The following is a 24,832-nucleotide window of genomic DNA, read 5'->3' as shown; positions in this document are numbered from 1 at the left end:
GTAAGTAGAGTTGTTTTTTTTTTATTGAGCTAAATACTTCTTTTAAAAAACCGTTCATCAATATAGTAAGCATCGCTTCTTGCACAGACCTGCGTTAAACCTGTTAAAATTTACTGTAAAAAAGCATGATGATCAGCGAATATTTTAACAAGTGTTTCCTCGGGGAGAGCAGTATACCAGAGAATTAACATAAAACAATAGAGGCCCCAGAACATTGCTTAAATAGTCCTGGAGAGACACTGTAAGCACACGTGATGGGATATCGTTAATTTCTATGTATTGCTCTCTCTCTCTTTAGGGTGCACCTGAATCAAAGACGGTTGCTATAGAAAGGAAAACCAGTGAGTTCTTATTAATCATGTTGCACCTCGTCAAAGTTTCCAGGAAAGTTTAACCCTGTAATGTGCAGAAATTTATAAACTTCGGGTAAAAATTGTGATCTCCCCGGATTTAATCGCTGAAAATCGGTTTATTGAAAAAATGTAAATAAAAACAGATTTATGAAGAATAAGATCATTATTATATAATTAAAGTTAGCTAATGTTGATGATAGCTGAATGTATAAGAGCGATAAAAGTGCGGGCAAATGCGCAGATGCATTCAGTAAATCATGAACAAAATTAAGAACTCTCCATCACTTGCCAACGCAGCATCAGGCTGTTTTGCCGCTAGAGGGTTAGCTTTCGGATGAATTTGTCTTTGGGCGAGCCTCGTTTATCTTTGGCAGATGACACTAAAACCTTGATTGGATAAATATACCGAAAAACGACGTTTCATGCGTGTTATCAATTCATACAGTTCTGTGTGCAAAAGTGAAAACTTCCCACATTGTTTCACTGTATCGCAGGTGTTACGAGTTGCAGTACAGCGCTAAACAAAATCACTATTTGTCCGCATAGGTGATACACACGCGGAAATGCATGCACTAGCTAACACAGTGAGAGTAAAGGCGGACAGACCGTGCTTCAATCCGGATTGATTTCTACGCACTACATTGCGTTAACTCTGGCATGCACAGCTATAGGAACAACATGTTCTAACATTTTGCTACTATACACGCGACACGAACAGGGCACAAAGTGCGCAGACGGCATGTGCATGTATACCTGAGCATCCAGTGAGAGAGGCGGATGGGCTGGGCCCTCTGGAGGTGCGTGTAGCCCGGCATGAGAACATCGATTTCGCTGAAACATGTCACAAGGATCGCTTTGTATTTTATTAATTAATCTATTTTATTTATGGGTACTGCGACCCTGTGTACAAGGTCATAGTGGGCAGGTGGGAAACAGATTTGAAAATACAAAAATACAGGCACATGTCAAGAAAAAACAGTGCAAATACACATGCTCAAAAGGTGCAAAAAGAAACGATGGTAAGCTCAGTAACTTCTATTAGTTAAAATGTGTTCTTCAAATAAATACAGTGATTTATGCATGAAAACATCATCGATGAGATTATTCCAATCAGTGGTGGTCCTAAGAAAAAAAATAATATTGAAAACTTTCACTCGCGAGTATACTGGTGTTATTGCAAGATAATGGCGATATCTAGTTCGATACCCCAAGGAATAAGTAAGGGTATCAGAGATGTTCACTTTAAAATGATTACTAATTAACTGAAGAATTTCAACCGACATGTGCGATTTCTGTTAGGAGTAGATGCAAAGCCGCTTCTTTTAAGGAGGTCACTGACTGATGTTCGCCCCATGTGAGTTATATATAAACCAGGTGGTCGAAATTTCGGAGCCCTTCACTACGGGGTTCCTCTTAGCCTGAGCCGCTTTGGGACGTTAAACCCCCATAAACCATATTAGTTATATACAAACCTTCTTTCTTTTTTTTGCTAATCCTTCCCGGTTTATTATGCCTTTGTAGAAGGGTCCCAAAATAATTACTGTGTATTCTAAGATGGGTTTAATAATAGTGTTGTAGGCAAGGAGGCGTGTACCAGGGGTCGCTATCTTGAGCGAGCGTCGTAAGATCGGCGCGGCCGTATAAACTTCTCGTACAGTTCGGGAAAATTCACACATCTATAGGAAGACTCCACCTCCAGGCAATAGGGGCGACCCATTTTCCCCCTTCCCCCATTATCCCTTTGTTCCCTTGACCGATCCTATTGGACCTGATGGCGTGAAATCGCAGCAGTGGGTGGCAGATGAATAGGGAATGACAACGGCTTCATCTTATTAATCTCGGCGTCATAAAAAGCCGCCACCGTCTGGAAGACGAAGTAGCGAGCGTTAGCTGTTTGGTTTACTAGAATTGATATGAATGAGATTAAATTGAGGTACATCAATGGGAAATACGAATTTGACATCTTATATTTATAAGTGGCGGCACCAATGGATCACCAATTCGGTTGCTACATCAATTTACTATGGAGGCCGCCATCTTGAATTCCTCGGACTTAGAAAATTTGCCGCCGAAGGGAGGTGGTAGCAGACCCCAAGAAATCGAGAACCGTATGTGATGAATAAGAGCTCACGCTCCTAAAACTGGTTGACACCATTGGCTGGAGGGCATTCTTGAGCGGCGTCTGCCGTTTCGTTCTTGAGTTGTATCCGATTACAGTGTAAGAGGTATCTGGCTGTGCCAGTACCCATCAGACGCAATTCGTGCGAGTCGCCTGCAAAATGCCCCACCTCTCGGCCCTTGCGCAAGTGATCTCGACGAAATGCTTGATGAGGTCAATCAGTGTGGCGACGGACTTGCGAGTCCATAGCCTCAGGTCTGTTGCCACCTGAAGAAGGTAGAAAAGAAGAGGTATCAACGACGAGCCGAAAGCTAAATTCCAGCTCAAATCTTCTTTTACAAAAGAGAACACACGGCCGAGTGTTATGTTAAAAAAAGCCGCAAACTGCAATTCTGACCATTAGATCTTGCTTTCCCTTTATTTTTTTCCGAGCCCAGCAATTCTGGACAGAAGTATCTTTGAGCGGGAAACCGTTTATGAACGCAATTTTTTCATATAATGCAAGATCCCACTATAACAATCAATATATCCGCAGATCACCCTACGGCAGTCTTGTATTTTTTTCTATTTACGATTTTGCTATCCTCAAAAGCGTTCCCCATTGGTTTTCTATGGCAGTCTTAACTCTTCGATGCGATCGATGGAAACGCTTTAAAAGACAGGTTTTGCTACATATCAGAAGAATAGAACATCACCTTCAATATTTCCATAACAGTGTCTTACAATAAGCTGTACTTAATTGCTTCATTCTTTTCCATTATGACCGAATATTTCCCGCGGACTCCTTTAATTTTCTCGCTAGCGTGAATTAGAAAATGCTTCCGCAATTAAAGCATTAATGCTAGTAACCGATAAAGTCAATTATCGCCTCATCAGAGAGGGATGCATGCAACTAGTGTCTCAATGCGGCTCGCACTAAGAATGTTGAGTCAATGGGTGTTCTTTACGACGCGCTAATTTTCTGGAGAAGCACATTAGCAAACCTCTGATCCCCCCCCCCCCCCCCCCCCCTCTCTATACCCCGTGCCCATTTTCCCCTATCACCCTAGTTAGCTTGGAGCTGATTTCGCGCGCAATTGAGTGTCTTTTAAGACGTTCCAAGCTTCAGGCGAAGTACAGTATGGTACACTGTCAAAGGGAACATGCGGTCGCGTGAAGTTGACTTTCCTTGAGGCACTGCTGCGGAAAGCCGGAAAGAATGCCGAGCTGATTATGGTCCGGAGTTTTTTTCAGCATTCTGTCCCCTTGCATGGATCTCATTTTTCAAACCCACAACGCATCGATTACCTCTTCTCGCTGCTGAATTGGCTTTTTTTTCCATTCTGTGGTCGCGTTTCGTGCGAAATAAGCAACATTTTCGCCGGACTAGATTATCCACGTGTGAGTGACTTGGTGCATATGCCACTCAACGTGTACTGTACGCGTTGAGTGGCATATGAACCAAGGCACTGACACGTGGATAACCTAGTTCACAACACCCTAGATGAGCGTATCGAAGCCCATCGTACAGCACAACTCGAACTCCTGTCACCCACTACCACGAGGCGGCACATTCTCTCTGCCCTCAACCCTACAAGCTCTCTCAGACACGTGCACTCCACCCCGGGAGCAATCCAATCCCATTTAACGATCCATCCACTCCCCAAAAACGTCCATCCGGTCCACCACCCAGCTCACCGTGAAGCCAGAGCCAAGGCATTGCACAAACACTATCACGCAAAAATCAGTGCAGTCTATGTGGACGCCGCAGAATATGACAGTCATCAAGCCGATGCCTTGAGCGTAGTTTCCAACACACTCCACCCTATAGTCTCTGGTTCGAACAAGGCTACATCCTCACTAGAGGCGGTCGAAACCACAATTTCCTAGGAAATCTCCTCAACCACTGCCACAGTAATCTTTCGTCATTTAAAAACAGCAATCTAGAATTTCGCACGAGGCAGGATTCACACGCCAGCTTTCAAAATTTTCAATTCTATTCAAACCCCGACCAGATCAATTCAGTTCCTATGGGTGCCTGCTCATGCTGGAAACCCAGGGAATGAAGCAGCCCACAACACAGATCGAGCGCACGTCAACCGAGCAGGGCCAGCTACAGGCCCAGGCAGTGAACGAGAGCGCCTGGTTGCCTGTAACAAAATTTCTCTCCGTTATAGGGAGCAACGGCTCTAGTATCACCCCCCCCCCCCCCCCCCCCCCCCACCGCCACCACAAATCCCTCTCTAAACTCGAGCAGGTGACCTGGCACCAGCTCCAATCTTGTAACTTTCTATCCCCAGCTCACCTTGCCCTTATCCACCCTTATCCGCCCATTATCGTGACTGCACCCTTTGCGGGGCACCTGGAGCAGACTTTCCCTGTATCCTCCACATTTCTCCTGAGCGCCAGCCGCCCTCCGAATGACAACTCTGACATAGAGCGATGGCAGACCGCGGCTGGCCGTAAGGGCCAGCCGACCCCATCACATGCGGGACTAGAGGGAATAGAGGGAATTAAACGAGGCTGCATACGCCTCAGCCCGCGCACCCAACCACCGGCGATCGCCACGACACTCGCCGCCTGAGGTATCAACCTAATCCGACTGTCACTTACAACGATCGAAGTTATTCAATTATATCAAACCGCAGTGTCCAGCTCGGACCTGGCTGGATAAAAGCAGCTGGTGGACTGGACTCTAAGAGTAGCTGAGAGCCATAAGCTCCGGCAACCCTGCTCTGATTGATTGATCAATTTAGTACTGATTGATTGATTGATTCAACAAGTTTTATTTCCATTAAAATAGACGTCGCTCCCCGCCTCCGGCACGTAGGCCTGGGAGGTATCGAGCCGCCCCGTTAGTAAGCTGTAATCATAAATTAAGGAATTGATTGGTTTTGGGGGAAAGGAAATGGCGCAGTATCTGTCTCATATATCGTTGGACACCTGAACCGCGCCGTAAGGGAAGGGATAAATGAGGAAATGAAAGAAGGAAGAAAGAAAGAATTGCCGTAGTAGAGGTCTCCGGAATATTTTCGACCACCTGGGGATTTTTAACGCGCACTGACATCGCACAGCACACGGCGCCTTTTGCGTTTCGCCTCCCTAGAAATAGGGCAACCGCGGGCGGGTTCGAACCCGGGTACTTCGGCTCATTACACGAGCGCCTTTACCACCGAACCACCGCGGCGGGTTCACCAACGCGGCTGAGGTGTCAACCGAGATGCGAGACAGATTCTGCGCCATTTCCTTTCCTTAAAAACTAATTTTCGAATTTTTAACCAAGTCCACTCCCATAAAAGGTAATATATGATTAGCACCTGTCGCATGGACTGGCGAGGGTGGCTTCCTGGCCTTACAGGGATGGGATCTAGAGGCTCTTACACATGTGGCGTAGCCCTTGTCACGAGGGTATCTGTTGCTAAAACCGTCGTCGTCCCTTGGTTGGTTGGTTTTTGTGGAAAAGAAATGGCGCAGTATCTGTCTGATATATCGCTGGACACCTGAACTACGCCGTAAGGGAAGGGATACAGGAGGAGTGAAAGAAGAAAGAAAGAAGGAGGTACCGTAGTGGAGGGCTCCGGAATACTTTCGACCTCCTGGGGATCTTTAACGTGCACTGACATCGCACAGCACACGGGCGCCTTAGCGTTTTGCCTCCATAAAAACGCAGCCGCCGCGGTCGGGTTCGAACCCGGGAACTCCGGATCAGTAGCCGAGCGCCCTAACCACTGAGCTACCGCGGCGGGTAAACTGTTTGAGCCCAACATCAAATCGTCTCTTCAGATGACGCGGTTGTTGCGACGCCCGTCCTTTCTTTCAATCTTTCCTCTCACAATAACCAAAGCTCCTCAGCACGGTGCTCCTCAGTCTGCACGTGACAGCGATTGTGGCTCAGCTTGAGACAGTGGTCGTGCTCTTTCCTTCTCTTGCATGCGGTTGAGCTTGTCTGTCACTTCCACTTTACTCTCTTCCCTTATGCCCAGCATTCTTGGACAAAAATTTTGAATCTTGGGATATTGTAAGGTTCAATTTAAAAAAAAATAAAGGTAGCAAGCAGAATGGAGAAATGAAATGAAAGAGGTGAGCGGACAGGAAGAGAGGATAGAAGGTAGAGCTAAAATATACAAAAACTATTTATCAATAAGAAATGTGTACAGTTGCGCGCGTGATTAGTTCATGATGAAGGGTCATTAATAAACGAATGAAAATGAACATAGGTTTTTAGGAAAGGAAATGGCGCAGTAACTGTCTCACGTATCTCGGTGGACACCCGAACCGCGCAGTAAGGAAGGGATAAAGAAGGGAGTCAAAGAATAAATAATAATAATAATAATAATAATAATAATTGGTTTGGGCAAAATGAATATAATATAATATAACTGATTTCTGGGGAACGAAATAGCGCAGTATCTGTCTCACATATCTTAGGACACCTGAACCACGCCGTAAGGGAAGGGATAAAGGAGGGAGTGAAAGAAGAAAGGAAGAGGTGCCGTAGTGGAGGGCTCCAGAGTAATTTCGGCCACCTGGGGATCTTTAACGTGCACTGACATCGCACAGCACACGGGTGCCTTAGCGTTTTGCTTCCATAAAAACGCAGATGCCGCGGTCGGGTTAGAATTCAGAAAGAAGAAATAATAATAATAATAATAATTGGTTTTTGGGGAAAGGAAATGGCGCAGTATCTGTCTCATATATATCGTTAGACACCTGAACCGCGCCGTAAGGGAAGTGATAAAGGAGGGAGTGAAAGAAGAAAGGAAGAAAGGGGCGCCGAAGTGGAGGGCTCCGGAAAAATTTCGACCACCCTGGGATCTTTAACGTGCACTGACATCGCACAGCACACGGGCGCCTTAGCGTTTTTCCGGAAAGAAGGTGGTGGTGGTGGTAGTGGTTTTATTAAAAATAATAGTAAAAAGGAAGGAAAAGATTTTTGCTAGCCCCGGCATCTAATAATAATAATAATTGGTTTTGGGGGAAAGGAAATGGCGCAGTATCTGTCTCATATATCTTTGGACACCTGAACCGCGCCGTAAGGGAAGGGATGAAGGAGGCAGTGAAAGAAGAAAGGAAGAAAGGGGTGCCGTAGTGGAGGGCTCCGGAATAATTTCGACCACCTGGGGATCTTTAACGTGCACTGACATCGCACAGCACACGGGCGCCTTAGCGTTTTTCCTCCATAAAAACGCAGCCGCCGCGGTCGGGTTCGAACCCGGGAACTCCGGATCAGTAGTCGAGCGCCCTAACCACTGAGCCACCGCGGCGGGGTCTACGAATTGGTTTCGAGGATAAGAAATGGCGCAGTAATTTCCTCGCATATCCCGGTGGACACCGGAACCCCGTCGTAAGGGAAGGAATAAAGAAGGGAGTGAAAGAAGAAAGGAAAAAGAGGTGCCGTAGTTGTGTGCTCCAGAATAAATTCGACCACCTGGGGATTTTATAAAAATGAAAGAATGAAAGACGTTCGGCGAAAACAATAAAGTGAAAACTTTTTGTTCTATTCGCTGCGGCTTTTTTGTTCCCAAAATTCCGTTCCAATACTAAGCATCACCCGCCTGCCTGCATGGGCGGAAGCAAGCAAACGCAGTGCCTACATGCACGGGAAAGTAGTGCGGCACTTTGCGAGCGTTTGTGATGGAACCTAGATGCATTACACTTTTGAACAGAAGTGTTTTATTTTCGTTCTTCTTGATTACAAACCCATTTGAAACCATTTGTGCGACTATGTTAAAAACTATAGTGAGGATGCGGCGCCACCCGGTATTTAGCAGGCCAACTTGTCAATCGGGTACGGCTTGCGTTGCATATGGAGCGCGCTCGGAACTCGATCGGTGTCGGGATCACCTCGTGACAGCAGGTAGTCACTGCGTCTTTCCTTTCCTCAAGACCAATTTTCATATTTTGGGGCCACCAACGTCACGGCGCCTCACCTCTAGGTGGCGGACTGAGCTCAGGTGGCACTAGCACGTGGGCGGTATTGTAGTCAATCTAGGCGGCATTTCACCTCACAGTGTGCGCTTGTGTGGGGTTGCAGAAGTAAGCTGAACGAGAATACAGCGTCACGGCAGGAAAGTGTTGTGTGGCCGAGTGTAGCGGAGACTGCGACTCCGCACGAAAGGTTCATGTGCTTTCCTTCAAGAAAAGCGCGGATACGTGTCATTCCTCAAGAGACTTTCCAGTGTCGACGGTGTTGTATTTGGCCTCACACTGTGCGCGTTGTGCGTTGACGCACAGATGTCACGTAGAAGGGAAAAACATCGTCATTATGTGCAAGTGTTCAGTGTCCGAGTGTAGCGGCGGCTACGAATCCGGATGAAATCTCATTGTGCTTCCCTCAAAGGAAACAGTGGATACGTACCATTCCTCGAGTGAACCTTCGAGTGTCAACGGTAAGCAGTTTTCCGGGACCTTTTTTTTCTTACATTTTACCAGGCAGTGTCGTTGCTGTTGCGACTGGAGGAACGATGGAAAGGAAAGTGCACGGCCCTGGCCACTGGCTCGAGCTGAGCCACAACCGCTGCCACGTGCAGACGGAGGAGAGTTGAAAGATGTGAGAGGAAATATTTCAAAGAACAGACGCGCATCGCAACAACCGCGTCCACCGAAGCGACGACGCCGGCTGTAACTGGTAACCCAGTGGTCCCCGTTCCCCACTGACCCAGATACATACTCTAATGCACTTCCTCAGCTCGAACGTTCGGCCGTATGTTGTGGTGAATTCAACGAAACTGTTGGCAACGTCACCGGCAGACAAAACAATCGTTGTCGCTCTCAGTACAAGAACAATCAGCATGTCCTCAAAATGCTGGCGTGTTGCTCATTCTTGGTGACAGTATACGTTGGCTCGCCGTATCTATTCTACAAAAACGAAAACATACTGTGCTGTGCAATTTTGAAGCGAAAACTTCACCACGTAAGGTTTTCAAGAGGGCAGCGTCAGTGCAGTCACGTGACAGGTGTCACGTGGTGACACGTGGCAGGTCATGTGATCTACTGACGTCATCACAATCTGCCCACCGTGGCAGGTGGCAACTGCCCCATCGAACATCGGGCATTTAATCGACGATTTACAGACAATCCGTTCGGCAGCGTGTGTAGCGTTTGTGAACACAGCCGTGCAAAGGAATCTTTCGCTTCTCGCCAGGGCTAACCAAAGCTTAAACCACAGCTAATTTTCTCTTTACCCTGGTACAGTTTTATTTGAGCCTAAGATGCTGTGCACACTGCATGCACGTCTTGGTGAGAAACATCGACGTGAAGACGCTATCAGCGCCGCAAAAGTGCTGTGAGGGGGACCACAGGGGTATCTGTTACCTCCTGCGTCGTCACTCTCACATCTTTCAACTTTCCTCTGTCTGCACGCAGCAGCAATTGTGACTCAGCTGGAGCCAGTGGGCAGGCCCCTGCACTTTGCTTTTCATCCTTCCTTCAGCCGCAACAAGATGCTTTCGTAGCTTGTGTTATTACTTTCTAATAATAATTGGTTTTTTCGGCGAAAGGAAATGGCGCAGTATCTGTCTCATATATCGTTGGACACCTGAACCGCGCCATAGGGGAAGGGATAAAGGAGGGAGTGAAAGAATTTCATTTTCGGTGGCAGCCCGCATTTCTTTGCGTAAGCAAACCAGCGTGCGCATGTCTGCCGTGAAGGAGGATATGTTAATGCCCCGCCGTGGTGGCTCAGTGGTTAGGGCGCTCAACTACTGATCCGGAGTTCCCGGGTTCGAACCCGACCGCGGCGGCTGCGTTTTTATGGAGGAAAAACGCTAAGGCGCCCGTGTGCTGTGCGCTGTCAGTGCACGTTAAAGATCCCCAGGTGGTCGAAATTATACCGGAGCCCTCCACTACGGCACCTTTCTCTTCCTTTCTTCTTTCACTCCCTCCTTTACTCTTCCCTTACGGCGCGGTTCAGGTGTCCAACGATATGAGACAGATACTGCGCCATTTCCTTTCCCCCTAAAAATCAATTATTATTATTGAGGGTACGTTAATATATCGTTCCGTGAATGTCTGATGGAACGCGTTCCTCTTGCACATGCAAAACGCGTCCACTATCACCAAGAACCAGCAAAAAATTTTTTTCTATTTACTTGTACTTGAGCGGGGGTCTCAAACATGCGGGCCGCATGCCCCAAGATTTCAACCCTGCTCGCGATGCGCCATGCGAATGTGGTTTTGATTTATTTTCCGTCCTTAGTGCGACTCTTTATCGCTGTTTACAATTTGACACCTGCCAGTTGCTGAGTCACTTCCAGGTCAGTAGCGGTCGCGTTTGAATGGAGGTGAAATGCTAGATGCCCGTGTACTGTGTGATGTCAGTGCAATTTAAAGAACCACAGGTGGTCGAATCTTTCGAAGCACTCCACTACGGCGTCCCTCATAGCCTGAGTCCCTTTGGGACGTTACACCCCATAAAACCAAACCATGACTTCCAGGTCGGCGACTACACCCATAGTTTCTGTAGAAATCATGGAAGCGTTCTCCTTCCCCTCTAACCTGCAAAATTCGAATAACTGTTTGACCTTCACAACGTCCCATTTGACAAAAAACGGAAAATAAAATTTTGTTGAGGAAAAAATGAAATAAAAATTTGTTGAGGAAATGATGTGTCTGACTTAAAAAAATTGAAAATTGGATCTTGACGAAACGAAATGCGCAGTAACTGTCTCACACCTCGGTGGACACCTGAACCGTGCCGTAAAGTAAGGCATAAAAAATGGAGTGAAAGAAGGAAGGAAGAAAGAGGTGCCGTAGTGGAGGCCTCCGGAATAATTTCGACCACCTGGGGATTTTAACATGCACAGACAACGCACACATCGGTGCCTATTTGCGTTTCTCCTCCATCAAAACGCGGCCGCTGCGGCCGGTTTCGAACCCGGGAACTCCGGCTCAGTAGCCGAGCTAACGAGCCGCCGCGGCGGGTTGTGTGCCTAACTTCTCGGTGGTGGACACCTCAACCGTGCCTTGTGGGAAGGGGTGGAGGAGACAGTGAAAGGAGGAAGAGAGAATAATAATTGGTTTCTTGGGGAAAGGAAATGGCGCAGTATCTATCTCATATATCGCTGGACACCTGAACCACGCCGTAAGGGAAGTGATAAAGGAGGAAGTGATAGAAGAAAAAAAGAGGTGCCGTAGCGGAGGGCTCCGGAATAATTTCGACCGCCTGGAGATCTTTAACGTGCACTGACATCACACAAAGTATTTACTAAGGTAATCGCTAATAGAGTCAGGGCAACGTTAGACTTTAATCAACCAAATGATCAGGCAGGCTTTCGGAAAGGATATTCCACAATCGATCATATTCACACTATCAATCAGGTGATAGAGAAATGCGCAGAATATAACCAACCTCTCTATATAGCTTTCATTGATTACGAGAAAGCATTCGACTCAGTGGAAACCTCAGCAGTCATACAGGCATTGCATAATCAGGGGTAGAAGAGCCTTATGTCAAAATACTGGAAGATATATATAGCAACTGCACAGCTACTATAGTCCTCCATAAAGTCAGCAATAAAATTCCAATAAGGAAGGGCGTCAGGCAAGGAGACACGATCTCGCCAATGCTGTTCACCGCATGTTTACAGGAGGTATTTGGAGGCCTGAATTGGGAACAGTTGGGAATAAGAATAAATGGAGAATACCTAAATAATCTGAGATTTGCTGATGACATTGCCTTGCTGAGTCACTCAGGAGGTGAACTGCAAATCATGATCAATGAGTTAGACAGGCAGAGCAGATCGATGGGTCTAAAAATTAACATGCAGAAAACCAAGGTAATGTTCAACAGCCTAGCAAGGGAACAACAGTTCACAATTGGCAGCGAGAGCCTAGAAATTGTGACGGAATACGTCTATTTAGGGCAGGTAGTGACAGCTGATCCGGATCATGAGAGGGAGATAACTAGAAGGATAAGAATGGGGTGGTGCGCATATGGCAAATTCTCGCAGATCATGAGTGGCAGTTTACCAATTTCCCTCAAGAGGAAAGTGTACAACAGCATAATCTTACCGATACTCACCTACGGGGCAGAAACGTGGAGGCTAACGAAAAGAGTTCAGCGTAAGTTAAGGACAAACGCAGCGAGCCATGGAAAGAAAAATCATAGGTGCAACGTTAAGAGATCGGAAGCGGGCAGAGTGGGTGAGGGAACAAACACGGGTTAATGACATCCTAGTCGAAATCAAGAGAAAGAAATGGGCTTGGGCAGGGCATGTAATGCGAAGGCAAGATAACCGCTGGTCTTTAAGGGTAACGGAGTGGATTCCAAGAGAAAGTAAGCGTAGCAGGGGGCGGCAGAAGGTTAGGTGGGCGGATGAGATTAAGAAGTTTGCAGGCAAAGGGTGGATGCAGCTGGCAAGGGATAGGGTTAATTGGAGAGACATGGAGAGACCTGTGCCCTGCAGTGGGTGCAGTAAGGCTGATGATGATGACATCACACAGCACACGGGGCGCCTTAGCGTTTCGCCTCCATCGAAACGCAGCCGCCGCGGTCGGGTTCGAACCCGGGAACTCCGGCTCAGTAGCCGAGCTACCGAGCCGCCGCGGCGGGTTGTGTACCTGACTTCTCGGTGGTGGACACCTCAACCATGCCTTGAGGGAAGAAGTGGAGGAGAGAGTGAAAGGAGGAAGAGAGAAATTAGTTTTGAAGAAAAGGCAAGTAAATGTCACATTTCTTGGTGGACACCTTAACCGCACCATGTGGGAAGGAATGGAGGAGGGAGTGATGCCATACTGGAGGGTGGCAATCGTGGTAATTTCGACTACATATCTTAACTGACATCGCACATCACACGGACCCTCGTCGGGATCAGCAGTCGAGAGCCATAACCAATGAGCCACAGCGGCGGGTAGCGCGCCGTGTAGTTTGAGGGCCCGAGGAGTGAAATAGGAAGTTTGTATCACTGACAGATATATGAATGCGAGGCTGTCTGATTGGAAATAAGTTGTTTGCTATAGGTAATCATTTCCCTCCAGCTTCCCTGATGAAAAAAAAAATGGTATCACTGCGGCACCCGCATTGATGGAATGCGTAAGCATTGACCAGGATTCGAACCTACGGCACCTATTCTTCCTTTCTTCTTTCACTCCCTCCTTTATCCCTTCCCTTACGGCGCGGTTCAGGTGTCCAAAGATATATGAGACAGACACTGCGCCATTTCCTTTCCCAAAAAAAAACAATTATTATTATTATTATTTGCGGCCACAACGCAAGGTACTAGCCACTATACGATCACGGCTACCCGGAGGGACGGACGCCACAGGGTCACGTGATCATCCGATTGAGAGAATTGACGTGAATTCATCCATCCAATTTCACAATTGCCTCAATTAATTTCCTTAATTAATCAAGTTCCATCATTGCCCATTTTGAGTTTTCAAACTTGGCGCCACGCTTTAGCTCTGCCCACCACCAGTGTTTTCAAAATTGGCGCTACTTTTGCACCCGCCGCGGTGGCTCAGTGGTTGGGACGCTCGACTACTGATCCGGAGTTGCTGGGTTCGAACCCCACCGCGGCTGCTGCTGTTTTATGGAGGCAAAACGCTAAGGCGCCCGTGTGCTGTGCGATGTCAGTGCACGTTAAAGATCCCTAGGTGGTCGAAATTATTCCGGAGCCCTCCACTATGGCTCCTCTTTCTTACTTTCTTCTCTCAGTCTCTCCTTTATCCCTTCCCTTACGGCGCGGTTCCGGTGTCCAACGATATATGAGACATTGTGTCATTTCCTTTCCCCAAAACCAATTATTATTATTATTATTATTATTATTGAAGAAATGGCGCAGTATCTGTCACGTATATCGTTGGACACCTGAACACGCCGTAAGGGAATGGATAAAGGAGAGACTTAGAGAAGAAAGTAAGAAAGAGGTGCCGTAGTGGAGGGCTCCGGAATAATTTCGACCACCTGGGGATCTTTAACTTGCGCTGACATCGCACAGCCCACGGGCGCCTTAGCGTTTTTCTTCCATAAAAACGCAGCCGCCGCGGTCGGGTTCGAACCCGGGAACTCCGGATCAGTAGTCAAGTGCCGTAACCACTGGGCCACCGCGGCGGGTCTGAGGCCAGTAAAGCTTTCGCTTTAAAATATGAAAATTGGTTTTTGGGGAAAGGAAATGACGCAGTATCTGTCACGTCTCAGCGGACACCCGACCCGGGCCTTAAGGAAAGAGACAAAGGAGGGAGTGAAAGAGCAGGTGCCGTAGTGGAGGGCTCCGGAATAATTTCAACCACCTGGGGTTAACTTAACCGTTGCACTGACATCGCACAGCATACGGACGCCTTAGCGTTTCGCCTGCATCGAAACGCTGCCCCACATGAACCTCATGAATGCCGCTGCGGGATTTTTTGATGCTCAGTCTAATACATACATTCTTTTTCTCAGAAATCAATTCGTTCGAACGTTATCGTGATAACACGAAACCGCAAACATAGCCATACGATGCTTACGCATAAAAAAAAATTGCTGATGGCCTAGCCCTGTTAGGCCAGGATATACGTAGCGAAAGCGCGGAGTCTTCTGCATCGGAAGAGTGCATTCACTAGATGCACCTTTATTGATTGCTAAAACTTGTCTAACCAGGCAGTAAAGACAAGAATAAAACTTGTGGCGGAAATTTTCGGCACTATTTCCATGCAATCAAGAAAACAAAATAAAACTTGTGGCGGAGTGGTAGCGTCTCCGCCTCAAACGCCAAAGGCCTCAGTTCGATTCCGTTTTTTTTTATTCAGGGAGTGTGCGGGGGGTTTCAGTGGCTCCCATAGATGCCGCCACCGAATACGTTGGTTAGCGGTTAAGCGCAGGTTCTGTTAAGGCGCGTTTATACTCAGGCATAACGCGCGCGCTGCACGGCGACGTCACGTCGGCCAAAGCAAGACCCTCTATACTCCAACTGCGCTTGACCGCCGACGCTTTCGGCGGCTTCGACCCACTCTGACCACACTGGCGGAGACCTGGAGCACGTCTCTATTTTGCGCCGAGTGCGCCAGCCGCCGCCGGCCCAGCCAGACCGGTTCGGCTCCGCGGCGAGGCGCGCGTTGTGACGTCATGTGCCTCCTCGGAGCACCGCCGCGGCGAAAGTTCGCGGCCAATAAAGCTTTCGCATTAAAGGGATCCAGAAAGGGGGTCTCAATTTTCTCAATTTCTGAATTTAAAAAAAATTGTAAATTTCCCGCTCGCTTTTGAGGTCACGTACGCGGCATGGACGCCCGGTGGCCTGTACTCTACATAGTGCAAGCATTTTAAAGCCAAGCTCAAACACTCCTTTCTGTGGCTCTTTAAAATTGTCTGAGCGGAGACTCGAACCGCTACCACTGAGGAAGGACGCAGAAGATGGGGACATGGAATACATGCTAGAGAGCCACAGATGTTAGGTTAGGTTAGGTCAGGTTAGACTGGATATCGACCCAGCCGTTGCGCGCAAGGCCGCTTAAAGAATTCATTACAGGGTGGACTGGCTAGATGTCTGCCACCTCTCGCACAGAATGTACCCTCACTTGCCCTGGCTTTTTCCCTCTATAGAGAGCGCTGTCACTGCGAAAGAATGAACTTAAGGCCATGATGCTTAAGTCCCCAATTTATCGGTTAAAAAAGAAATAATAAAGATTCACGTGCTATGCGGCTACTAAATATAGGTATGTCAGCTTAGTATACGTATCTGCGCAACGCTCCACTTATCAATTATATTACAAACTACAAAAGCCCTGCATATCGCGAATTAAGTATCACGGGACTTTGCATGGGTCGCAGTGGTGAACGAAATTGGTGTCTGGCGGCTTTTCACGACTTTATTTCCCATCTCAATATGGTTCGATATACCTCCTCTAAGAATTAAACTCGCAATTCAGTTGCTGGAAATCTCCCACCGAAGCTAGTTGTGGCATTTAACGAAGCCTCCGCTCTACGAGGATTCACACGCGTCACGCGCATGCATTACCTGGTCATTCCGACTTCGGCCTGTGTGCAGCTTGCCGCCCATCTTATGGCCGACGATTTCCTGCGAGAGGAGAAACGTTGACTTTGCTCTTCACGGCAGATAAGCCCGGCAATGCCGGCGCTGCGCTGCGTTTAGCTGCGATTATCTCTTTTTTTTTCGGGCTTTATTGTCTTTTTTCGCGAATCCGCCATTGTTAATCGGAACAGTTTTTTTTATTTTTCCTCCCACACCGTTCACATCTAGCCGCGTCCATCTGGCCCAGGAGAATATATTCCGTATGCCTTGCACCGTCCTTAACTGTAGCAGCCAGGAAGACGTAGAACATGCATAACTCTAAGTCGTATAATTATTATGCATTGTGGTGCGCGACAAGGTCATCCACTGGCGACAACGTGATTTGTGCGGCGATTGGTCTCACATAAATGTCCACAAAATCGAAGTACTTCAGCCGCGTGCTTCTGATGGGCTTCTGCTTTCGCATAAACGAACGCCGTTTTTGTACAACCCTATAATCCCGGTACCTCCCACAAACACATGTATTGCGCTATAGCCTGAAAAAAAAAACTCGATTATGAAGCAGCGCATTCCCATCAAAGAAGTCCCTCCAGCCATTGATGTCGGCCGGTTTTCATGACGCCGTGGTTGATGCCGCTTTTCCTGCTAGCTCCCTGTGGTGTGAGGCTAGCAACAGGGGATTTACCGCGACGTCACGACAATCAGACGACGCCATTGGCTGAAGGGCCTTCTATGAGGGGCATTTGCCGCTTTGTTCTTGACTTCTACTCGTCTTTATACTAAACAGAATATTCATGTGTATAGTATATAAGAGTACAGTTACATGTGGTTAAAAATATATGTCAGCTTACCTTGAGTCGGCGTTCGTTCGCGGAGTGGATATCTTCGTCATCCTGGCTTATATGAAATGCCTCCGCATGCCATTCGTTTTCCATCTGGAAGCTCAGAAAGCGTGTAATTGTGTTTATTTGTTTCAGCATGTACGGCTTTTCCAGATATACAGCATTTGCTCGCATAGGAGTCAAAGCGATTTTCTGTCAGCCCCTACACTTTTGCGACGTAGAAAACTGAACAAAGATAATAATGAAGAAAGGGTCAAGACAAGACGCTTATTCGTCGTCATGCATGGAGGCCCAGATAGCAACGAGCAATAATGTTATAGAATCGTTATGTAAGCTGCAGTAACGTTATCTGTTACACTGGAACGTTATCTTAATGTTAAAAATGAACAACTACCGTTATATATTTTGTACAATAAACCCGAGTTTGACATTCACAGCGAGAATTGGCTAATGCTGTGTTCCATACGTTATTGTGTAAAAAAATTAAATCATGTTGGTCTAATATTGCGCTCTAAATGTTGTTACCATGGTGAAATCAGAACTTTTTTTATTAATTGGTTTTTGGGGAAAAGAAATGGCGCTGTATCTGTCTCATATATCGTTGGACACCTGAACCGCGCCGTAAGGGAAGGGATAATGGTGGGAGTGAAAAAAGAAAGGAAGAAAGAGGTGCCGTAGTGGAGGGCTCCGGAATAAATTCGACCACCTGGGGATCTTTAACGTGCACTGACATCGCACAGCACACGGGTGCCTTAGCGTTTTTCCTCCATAAAAACGCAGCCGCCGCAGTCGGGTTTGAACCCGGGAACTCCGGATCACTAGTCGAGCGCCCTAACCACTGAGCCACCGCTGTGGGTAAATCAGAACTGCAAAACAACATTACAAATATATATTTCAAGCATTGCGTCCAGGAACTTTTCCCGCTGTTTTTGCAGAAAAGATGATCTTCAACTGGCTGCACTTTGCAACTAAATCTCCTAGATTTTGCCTTCCATCGATTGCATGCGGACCCTATTTTGTTATAGAACATTGCTTATTACCCATTCACCCGTACTACTAATGGGACACATTCTTAAATAATGGCTCGCGTGGTATCCATTCGGATGTGGTGAGTTGCATGCAGCAGTTATGGTGTGTTGTAGAACTCATGTGTTGCCATCGTTGGTGGTCCTTGCAAAGCGTTGATTAAGTTGCGCACCTTCACATCTAACGTGACTGCAGGCTCGTGCAAGTTACTTTAGCATTTTAGAGAGTTACATTTATGCTGCTTAAAATATTTAATTAAGGTTAGGGAAATATTAACCCCAACCTTTGTTTGTAACATTTCCGAGACGTTAGAAAAGGGTACATTAACAACTATGCATTAAAGTGTGACCAAAACAAAATAGTAATATTTTTTGTACTGCAGCGTGTCAGGGCTACCCGTATGGCGACGAATCACGATACGCCGTTGATACATAAAAAAACCGCAACGATCATAATTTTTATGACGATATTGTAACCAAATCGAAGGCTTCAAGGTACTGAAAATCAATAATAAAGGAGATGAGTACGTTATAGACGGGTATTTACGGAATGAAACGATCGTGCATACGTACTTCGCTCAGGCCGCGGCAGATCGCTTCTGCCTCTTGTTGTGATACAATCCCTGCGCGTTGCAATGCTTTAGCATATGCCATGCTGCCCTGTAATGGCAAAAAAAAAATGCATTCGTAGGTATTTATTAGCATTTATTGCGTGCTGTACCTAGTGCGCGTGCCGTGTCATTTAATTAGTAATATTTTTAGCTTTCAGAGAAAGGCAGGATATAATGCAAGTTAAAAGCTGCACAAAAACGAGATGTATGATTATGCTCGTGTTTTGCGGATCAGAAGAATCTGCAATCTGTCACACACTCAAAGTGTGTTTTGCATGTTTCACCTCTAGGTCCTCTTTCCACAGCCTTTGATCGAAATGGACAGAATTATTGAATTTCAGCATGGTGTCACTTGTCTTCCCGGAAAATCGTCCACCCCATAGTTTTTTCTGAAAGTAATAAAAGAAAACTTGATCAACTTTAGATCACGCGTATGGATGCAGATTTAATTGAGCTTCTGCTCGTGGAAAGAACTCATTGTAAGTGTTGAGAGAAAAGAAAATAAACTGAGGACTTACGGTTTCCATCACCTTCGAGGCGTTGACACACTGTTTTCTCTATGCCTCGTAGCAGAGGAACTGATAACATAGAAAGGAACTCAAGAGTGTCCATGCCAGTCTTATCTATACAAGGAACAGATAAAGAACAAACGTAGTGGGAAATGGGAAATAGAAACCGCAACCGAAAACAAGTTGAACTTGCAGCCAAATTAAGTCAAGCCAAGTCCATGTCGCAATTTCATATAGTTTATCACATGGCGGCGAATGCGGATAGCGCAAGGGATAGCGTACGTACAGATTGGAAATTCTGCTTGTTGATTGATGTAGAACACTTCCAATTCCAGCTCTTTTTCTTGTGCCTACTATGTCGAAAATAGATTTTTGTTCTCTGATTCTGCCGCAACGAATGCGCAGACGTCTTCAGGAGAGCGGAATCGAGAATGACGACGATCTACTGGCAGCCGGTTCATCTTTCATGGTCGAAGCGGGTCTGGTGCTCGAGCGACGACGTGACGCATCCGTCTTCACGTTTCACACCGCCCTGGACAATCTCAAGCAAAGTGATAACTTTCAGCGTATCGCGACGTGGGTTCCCAGCATCGACGCGATGCTCGATGGAGGCATTCCCCGGCGGAAGATCATAGAAGTGACCGGGGCCGCAGGTACTGGGAAAACTCAGTTTTGTATGCAAGTAGCGGCATCCAACGAGCTTTCGAACAAGTCGGCGGTGTACATAGATTCTAAAGGTGGTTTTACGACGGCGCGCTACAGAGAAATCTTGAGCGGAATTTCGAAGAGACAAGGCTGTGCCGTGCCGAGCGGTGGTGCTGGCTTGCGATACTCGTTGTGCGACTCGTGGCAACAACTGGTGTCAATGTTGTGTCTCTTGCCGGACGAGATCAAAAGTTGTGACGTGAGAGAAGAGATAGCGTTGGTTGTCTTGGACTGTTTCGACTTTCACCTGAGAAATCAGCTTGAGGACCCTCGCGAGAGAAAAAAGGTGGTCAGCGGCCTTACTCAGAGGCTTGTTGAGATCGCTAAATGTGGCGCCGCTGTGCTTATCACTAACCACTTGTCAATGAGACCTAGTCATAACGACGCTTCCACGCTGCTGCTTGCTCCAGCTTTGGGACAGGCTTTCGGACACGAGTGCGCCTACAGGGCAACTTTTACGGAAGATGACGGCCTCCATCAGGCTGTCTTCTATAAAGCGCCTACGTTTGGACGCACCGTGGTACCCTTTCGAATACAGAGTGATGGGATTGTTGAAGAAACTGATGCGTTGTTTTAGATGCCTGGTATATGGCCAGTGGATGGACAGAATTCTCTGCAAGTTCCCCAGACCACTTTGTCGTGAGCTTGGAAGCCTTATCAGGCCATAGCATAACGCTACTGTCGTGGTTCTGGTGCTAACAGTAATGAAACACGGAGAGGGACCTTTTGTTTTGTCTTTAGGTGATAGTTGTACTTTCAAGCCCCAGAGAGAGCGCTCTGTCCCGTTCTGTTCTCTCGTGCATGTGTGTGTGTGGTTTTGGCACCTTTAAAGTACAATGATCAATTACCAACTAGCCCCAACAAGAAGTCCTTTAGGTGATAGAGTGAAGGAGGTGCGTGAGGTTCTGCCTACTGCACAGCTTGAGCATGTTTCAAGTCGCACACTGTTCTGGGAACTTTCAAAAGGCCACATACATGCTCATACGTGTGATGGATGTATGGTTCTAATGTTGGCTGCATAGTTGTAGTTTAGCCTATGTGCGCAGTTTTTACCTTGTGTGATGTTTGTATTATGTGAACTGTGCTGGAAGATTTTGTACTCTTTTAGTGGATTTTAACAAGTGCCAAACCAACACATTTACATGCTAATATTAATGCTTGTGACATGCTTGTACGAAATGCTTTATTTGCTGTCTGCTAAAGACGTTCCTTGTTCGTTTTGGCTGTACGGTGTATCTGTAAATAGCAAGCATGTGGTGTTGTAATGACACCTTAGTCTGTAAGCATAGCTTTTGTTTCTCTATATTGCTTATGACCTAAACACATAAAAGGAGAGACTTGCATACTGATAGGAACACGTTTATCGAGCAAACGAAATCCAGCAGAGATTGATCCTGCAGGGATCTGTTGCTGCCAAGATGTTGGTTAATCAAGTGCAGGAGTAGTGCCTCCTCTAGTACAGTGCCTGCAGCGTCGTGCTCGTTCCCACATATTGCAAGTGTCCACCTGTTTCACTGAGGGACCGTCTGGTGGTGTGAGCCTATTCCCAGCCTCCATAATCTTTACTTTTTAGCATTGTTATTTATAAATATTATTAATGCAGGTAGTTTTTGATGGTTATTGAAAGTCGGTTGATAGAAAATGTGCAGATCTCTGCAGAGCTGGTAGAAGCATCTGTTAGAGAGTAGTTCGGCGTCGCGGATGTGAGGTGGCGCTATGCTATGTCCCATTTGGGAAAGGGAACAGATGAGGGTCAGGCGGCCAGACAGACCACCAGTGCTGTAGGCACTGTACTGAGGGAGGCACTGGCAGGAAACAGAAGGGGCTCCAGAACAGGTGGGAAATCGGGAGCGGTCACCCCCTCAGCACTTCTCCTGGGGAGGCAGCACCCCTCCAGTCTACAACTGCTCGCACTCGGATCAAATTCCTGACAGACGCTTTTATCTTAGGACTTTGGTACTGTAAAGCACAGTGGGGCTGAACTAGTTCGCTTTGTAGCCGGTCGTAAAGAATTTCATTGAGTAACCTAAACCAATCTTGTTTTATTTATTTATTTAAGCATTCTGTAAGCCAAGTTAGGCTCTTACAGGAGTGGGCAAAATAATGGGACAATTATACAAACAATAGCATATCCAGTATAACATACACGAGATACAAAACATGCGCCTGCAGTAGAAAAGACCATAGCAAGTAGGCTGGGACCATCAACGGTCAAAGGACATGCGCATTGCTATACACATTCATAACAGAAGCAGCTTATTGAATGACTGCTGTTCATGAGCATGATTAGCAGAATTGAAACAGACTGCGCTGAAGCTTTTTGTGCGCTAGCACATGCAATGGCCATTCCCCTCACTTAGCCATAGTGTGTTTGTCAGAAGCCTGCTTTGTGATAGGCTGCCCAACCTGCCCAGGTGTATGTGTATAAATATATACACCTGGCAGGTTGCCCAGTTGCCGCTGTCCTCAGCAGCAAGTGGCAGTTCAGTGAATGATTGGCCGCGAGAGGTTGCTCAGGAAGTGCAACCTGGGTCTCACGAGTCCCATCAATGGCAGCCGCTGCCATTGCAGGCAAATGGCGTACCGCTTAAAAGGGCTCTGAAAGGGGCTGTAATAAAGTTGCGGCATGCCTGGGACGTTGAAGCACGCCTCTTAACGAATATTGTCCAGCAAGAATTTTTTTAATGCGCTCTGTAGAAGCTAAGCTATTTGCAGTCTGAATTTGAATTTCAGTGTCTTCGCAGCTTTCCCTCTCCTCTCGTCACTTTTTGCACGCTGGAAGGTCGGCGCTCCACCACCGGCCCCATCTCCGGTACTGGAGCTTCCTGACCCCCTGGAGCTACGCGGATTGTTGGCTGCAGCCTCGGTAGCTGCCTGTCATCTGAAAGAATCTACCCAATAGCAGACACTCAACTTGTATACACAGGTGCGAATGATGGAGGAGGGTGCGAGCATAAAAAGTTCGCTGAGAAGTGCTCATCAACTTTAGCGCGTGATTGTGGGCCCTCTGCTGTGTGTAAAAGTGTATTATTTGGCTTGGGTTTTCATGAAAACACAGTGCAGTGATTGAGCGAGTTGGTGTGCTCTCCTCGGAAGGTGTTTCAGAGCCCCTTTAACTGCTGCACCAGGAATGGTACGAGGACTCCCAAGGAGGAGGAGGAGGAGGAACAAACTTTTATTTGCCGTATGACAAAGAGGGTAGGGGTTAGGGATGAGGCTTAGACAGGTGCGTGGGCCCTCACGACGGTGCTAGGTGTCTTGAAGACCATGCTTTATGGCGACCTCCAGGGCCCAGCCCACTATCCGGAGTTGTACCTCTGGGTGAGGGCTGAGCAATGCAGTCTTCCACTGACTTTGGATTGAGATATGGAAGCTCAGAGGCGGTGGGTCCTCTGGGTACTCGAATAGGATGTAGAGAATGATTAATTTCAAACAATTTCGCTATGCGAACAACTTCCATCCATGAACAATGGATCCAAACACCAGAACCGAAGTGAAGCCGAAATGCTAGCGCACCTAATTCGCATTTGGCTGAGCTACGCAAATCAACCATAATTTTTTTAATGCAGTCAATCACTTCTTGAGTGCATTTTTGTAAAGCTGCCCATTTCAATGCAAGTTTTATGTGCACTATCAAATACAGCTTTGAAAAGTGCACATTACGGAAAAATATATATGCAAAATAAAACTAAGTAAATATTGAATTAAATCATGGAAAGAATAAATAAATAATAGAAACAAACACGAAGTCTTGCATCCCTCTTACTCAGAAAAAAGTTCTGGAGTCCCCGTAAGACAGACCCAGATGCCCGATTTTACATAATGGCAAAGAAACACATGGCATCTGAGGCAGGTAAATGAGCCTTGAAATTTAGCATTTAATAGTTTACTATCAAAACCCGGTAAGTAGCTGCCGCGGTGGCTCATTGGTTGTGGCGCTCAGCTGCTGACCTGAAAGACGCGGATTCGATCCCGGCCGTGGCAGTCTAATTTCGATGAGCTCCGGAATTTTCGGCCACCTGGGGTTCTTTAATATGCACTGACATTGCACAGTACACGGGCCTTTAGAATTATGATGAAGGCGAAATTCTAGAGGCCTGTGAACTTTGCGATGGCAGTGCACATTAAAGAACCCCAGGTTGTCGAAATTTACAGAGCCCTTCACTGCGGCGCCTCTCACAGCCCGAGTCGCTTTGGGACGTTAAACCCCCATAAGCCAAACCGTGATAAGAGGCCACTATGAAACACATGTCACATCGTACCTATTTGTGTGTGCCTTTTCTTCGAAAATAAGGCGAGCACCATTGAGGGAAAAACTGCTCTCCACCAGTATCGTATTGTTTCACAGTGCTGCAGGTCATCAGGATTGGGTAGTGGATTTTATTGTGCGCATGACTGATTAACGTGTAGCGGCTGTTGTAGTGTAGGTGCAAATGAGCTGCCGGTTCAGAGACTGTTAGTTTTTCCCTGCTAGCAGCTTGGCTAAGCTTGAACTTCCATTGATTGCAGCTTAAGGTAAGCCTGTTGCAACACTTGGCTATCACATGTTATTTCACAAAAGTATCACAAAAAGTTCTTTCACAAACCTTATAACCAGCATACTATCAGGCTGCAATCAAATATGTACACCGCCTGAGTGCAAATTCAATCCTCCAATGTTTTACATTCAGCTTTGGTGAGGAAGTAGTGTAATGCTAAAGGTGCTATGAAAGTTAATTCATCAGCTGGAATATGTACGCA

At 46.8% G+C, this 24,832-nt stretch overlaps 2 protein-coding genes across 3 annotated transcripts in view; one reads left to right on the top strand and one right to left on the bottom strand.

Annotated features, from left to right (window-relative positions):
- Argl (Argininosuccinate lyase) overlaps positions 1-19,501 on the bottom strand; it is a 48,842-nt gene extending 29,341 nt beyond the window's left edge. For both annotated transcript variants that reach the window (XM_077654519.1, XM_077654520.1), the window contains exons 1-7: positions 19,397-19,501; positions 19,163-19,267; positions 18,841-18,927; positions 17,252-17,335; positions 16,386-16,445; positions 2,642-2,739; positions 1,107-1,184 (exon numbers count right to left, since the gene is read on the bottom strand). In XM_077654519.1, the coding sequence (XP_077510645.1) occupies positions 1,107-1,184; positions 2,642-2,739; positions 16,386-16,445; positions 17,252-17,335; positions 18,841-18,927; positions 19,163-19,267; positions 19,397-19,405 (521 nt within the window). In that variant the 5' untranslated portion in view covers positions 19,406-19,501. The remainder of the gene's footprint in view (positions 1-1,106; positions 1,185-2,641; positions 2,740-16,385; positions 16,446-17,251; positions 17,336-18,840; positions 18,928-19,162; positions 19,268-19,396) is intronic.
- Positions 19,502-19,664: 163 nt separating this feature from the next.
- On the top strand, positions 19,665-23,908 carry LOC144121342 (uncharacterized). Its single transcript, XM_077654521.1, has 2 exons — positions 19,665-20,040; positions 22,837-23,908. The coding sequence occupies exons 1-2, from the start codon at positions 19,743-19,745 to the stop codon at positions 22,992-22,994; spliced, it is 456 nt and encodes a 151-aa protein (XP_077510647.1). The 5' UTR covers positions 19,665-19,742; the 3' UTR covers positions 22,995-23,908.
- Positions 23,909-24,832: the final 924 nt, after the last annotated feature.

This window comes from Amblyomma americanum, chromosome 2 (assembly GCF_052857255.1).
Source record: "Amblyomma americanum isolate KBUSLIRL-KWMA chromosome 2, ASM5285725v1, whole genome shotgun sequence".
Taxonomy (NCBI): Eukaryota; Metazoa; Arthropoda; class Arachnida; order Ixodida; family Ixodidae; genus Amblyomma; species Amblyomma americanum.
The sequence above is the reverse complement of the archived record's forward strand: the minus strand, read 5'-3'. Positions and strand labels throughout refer to the sequence as shown.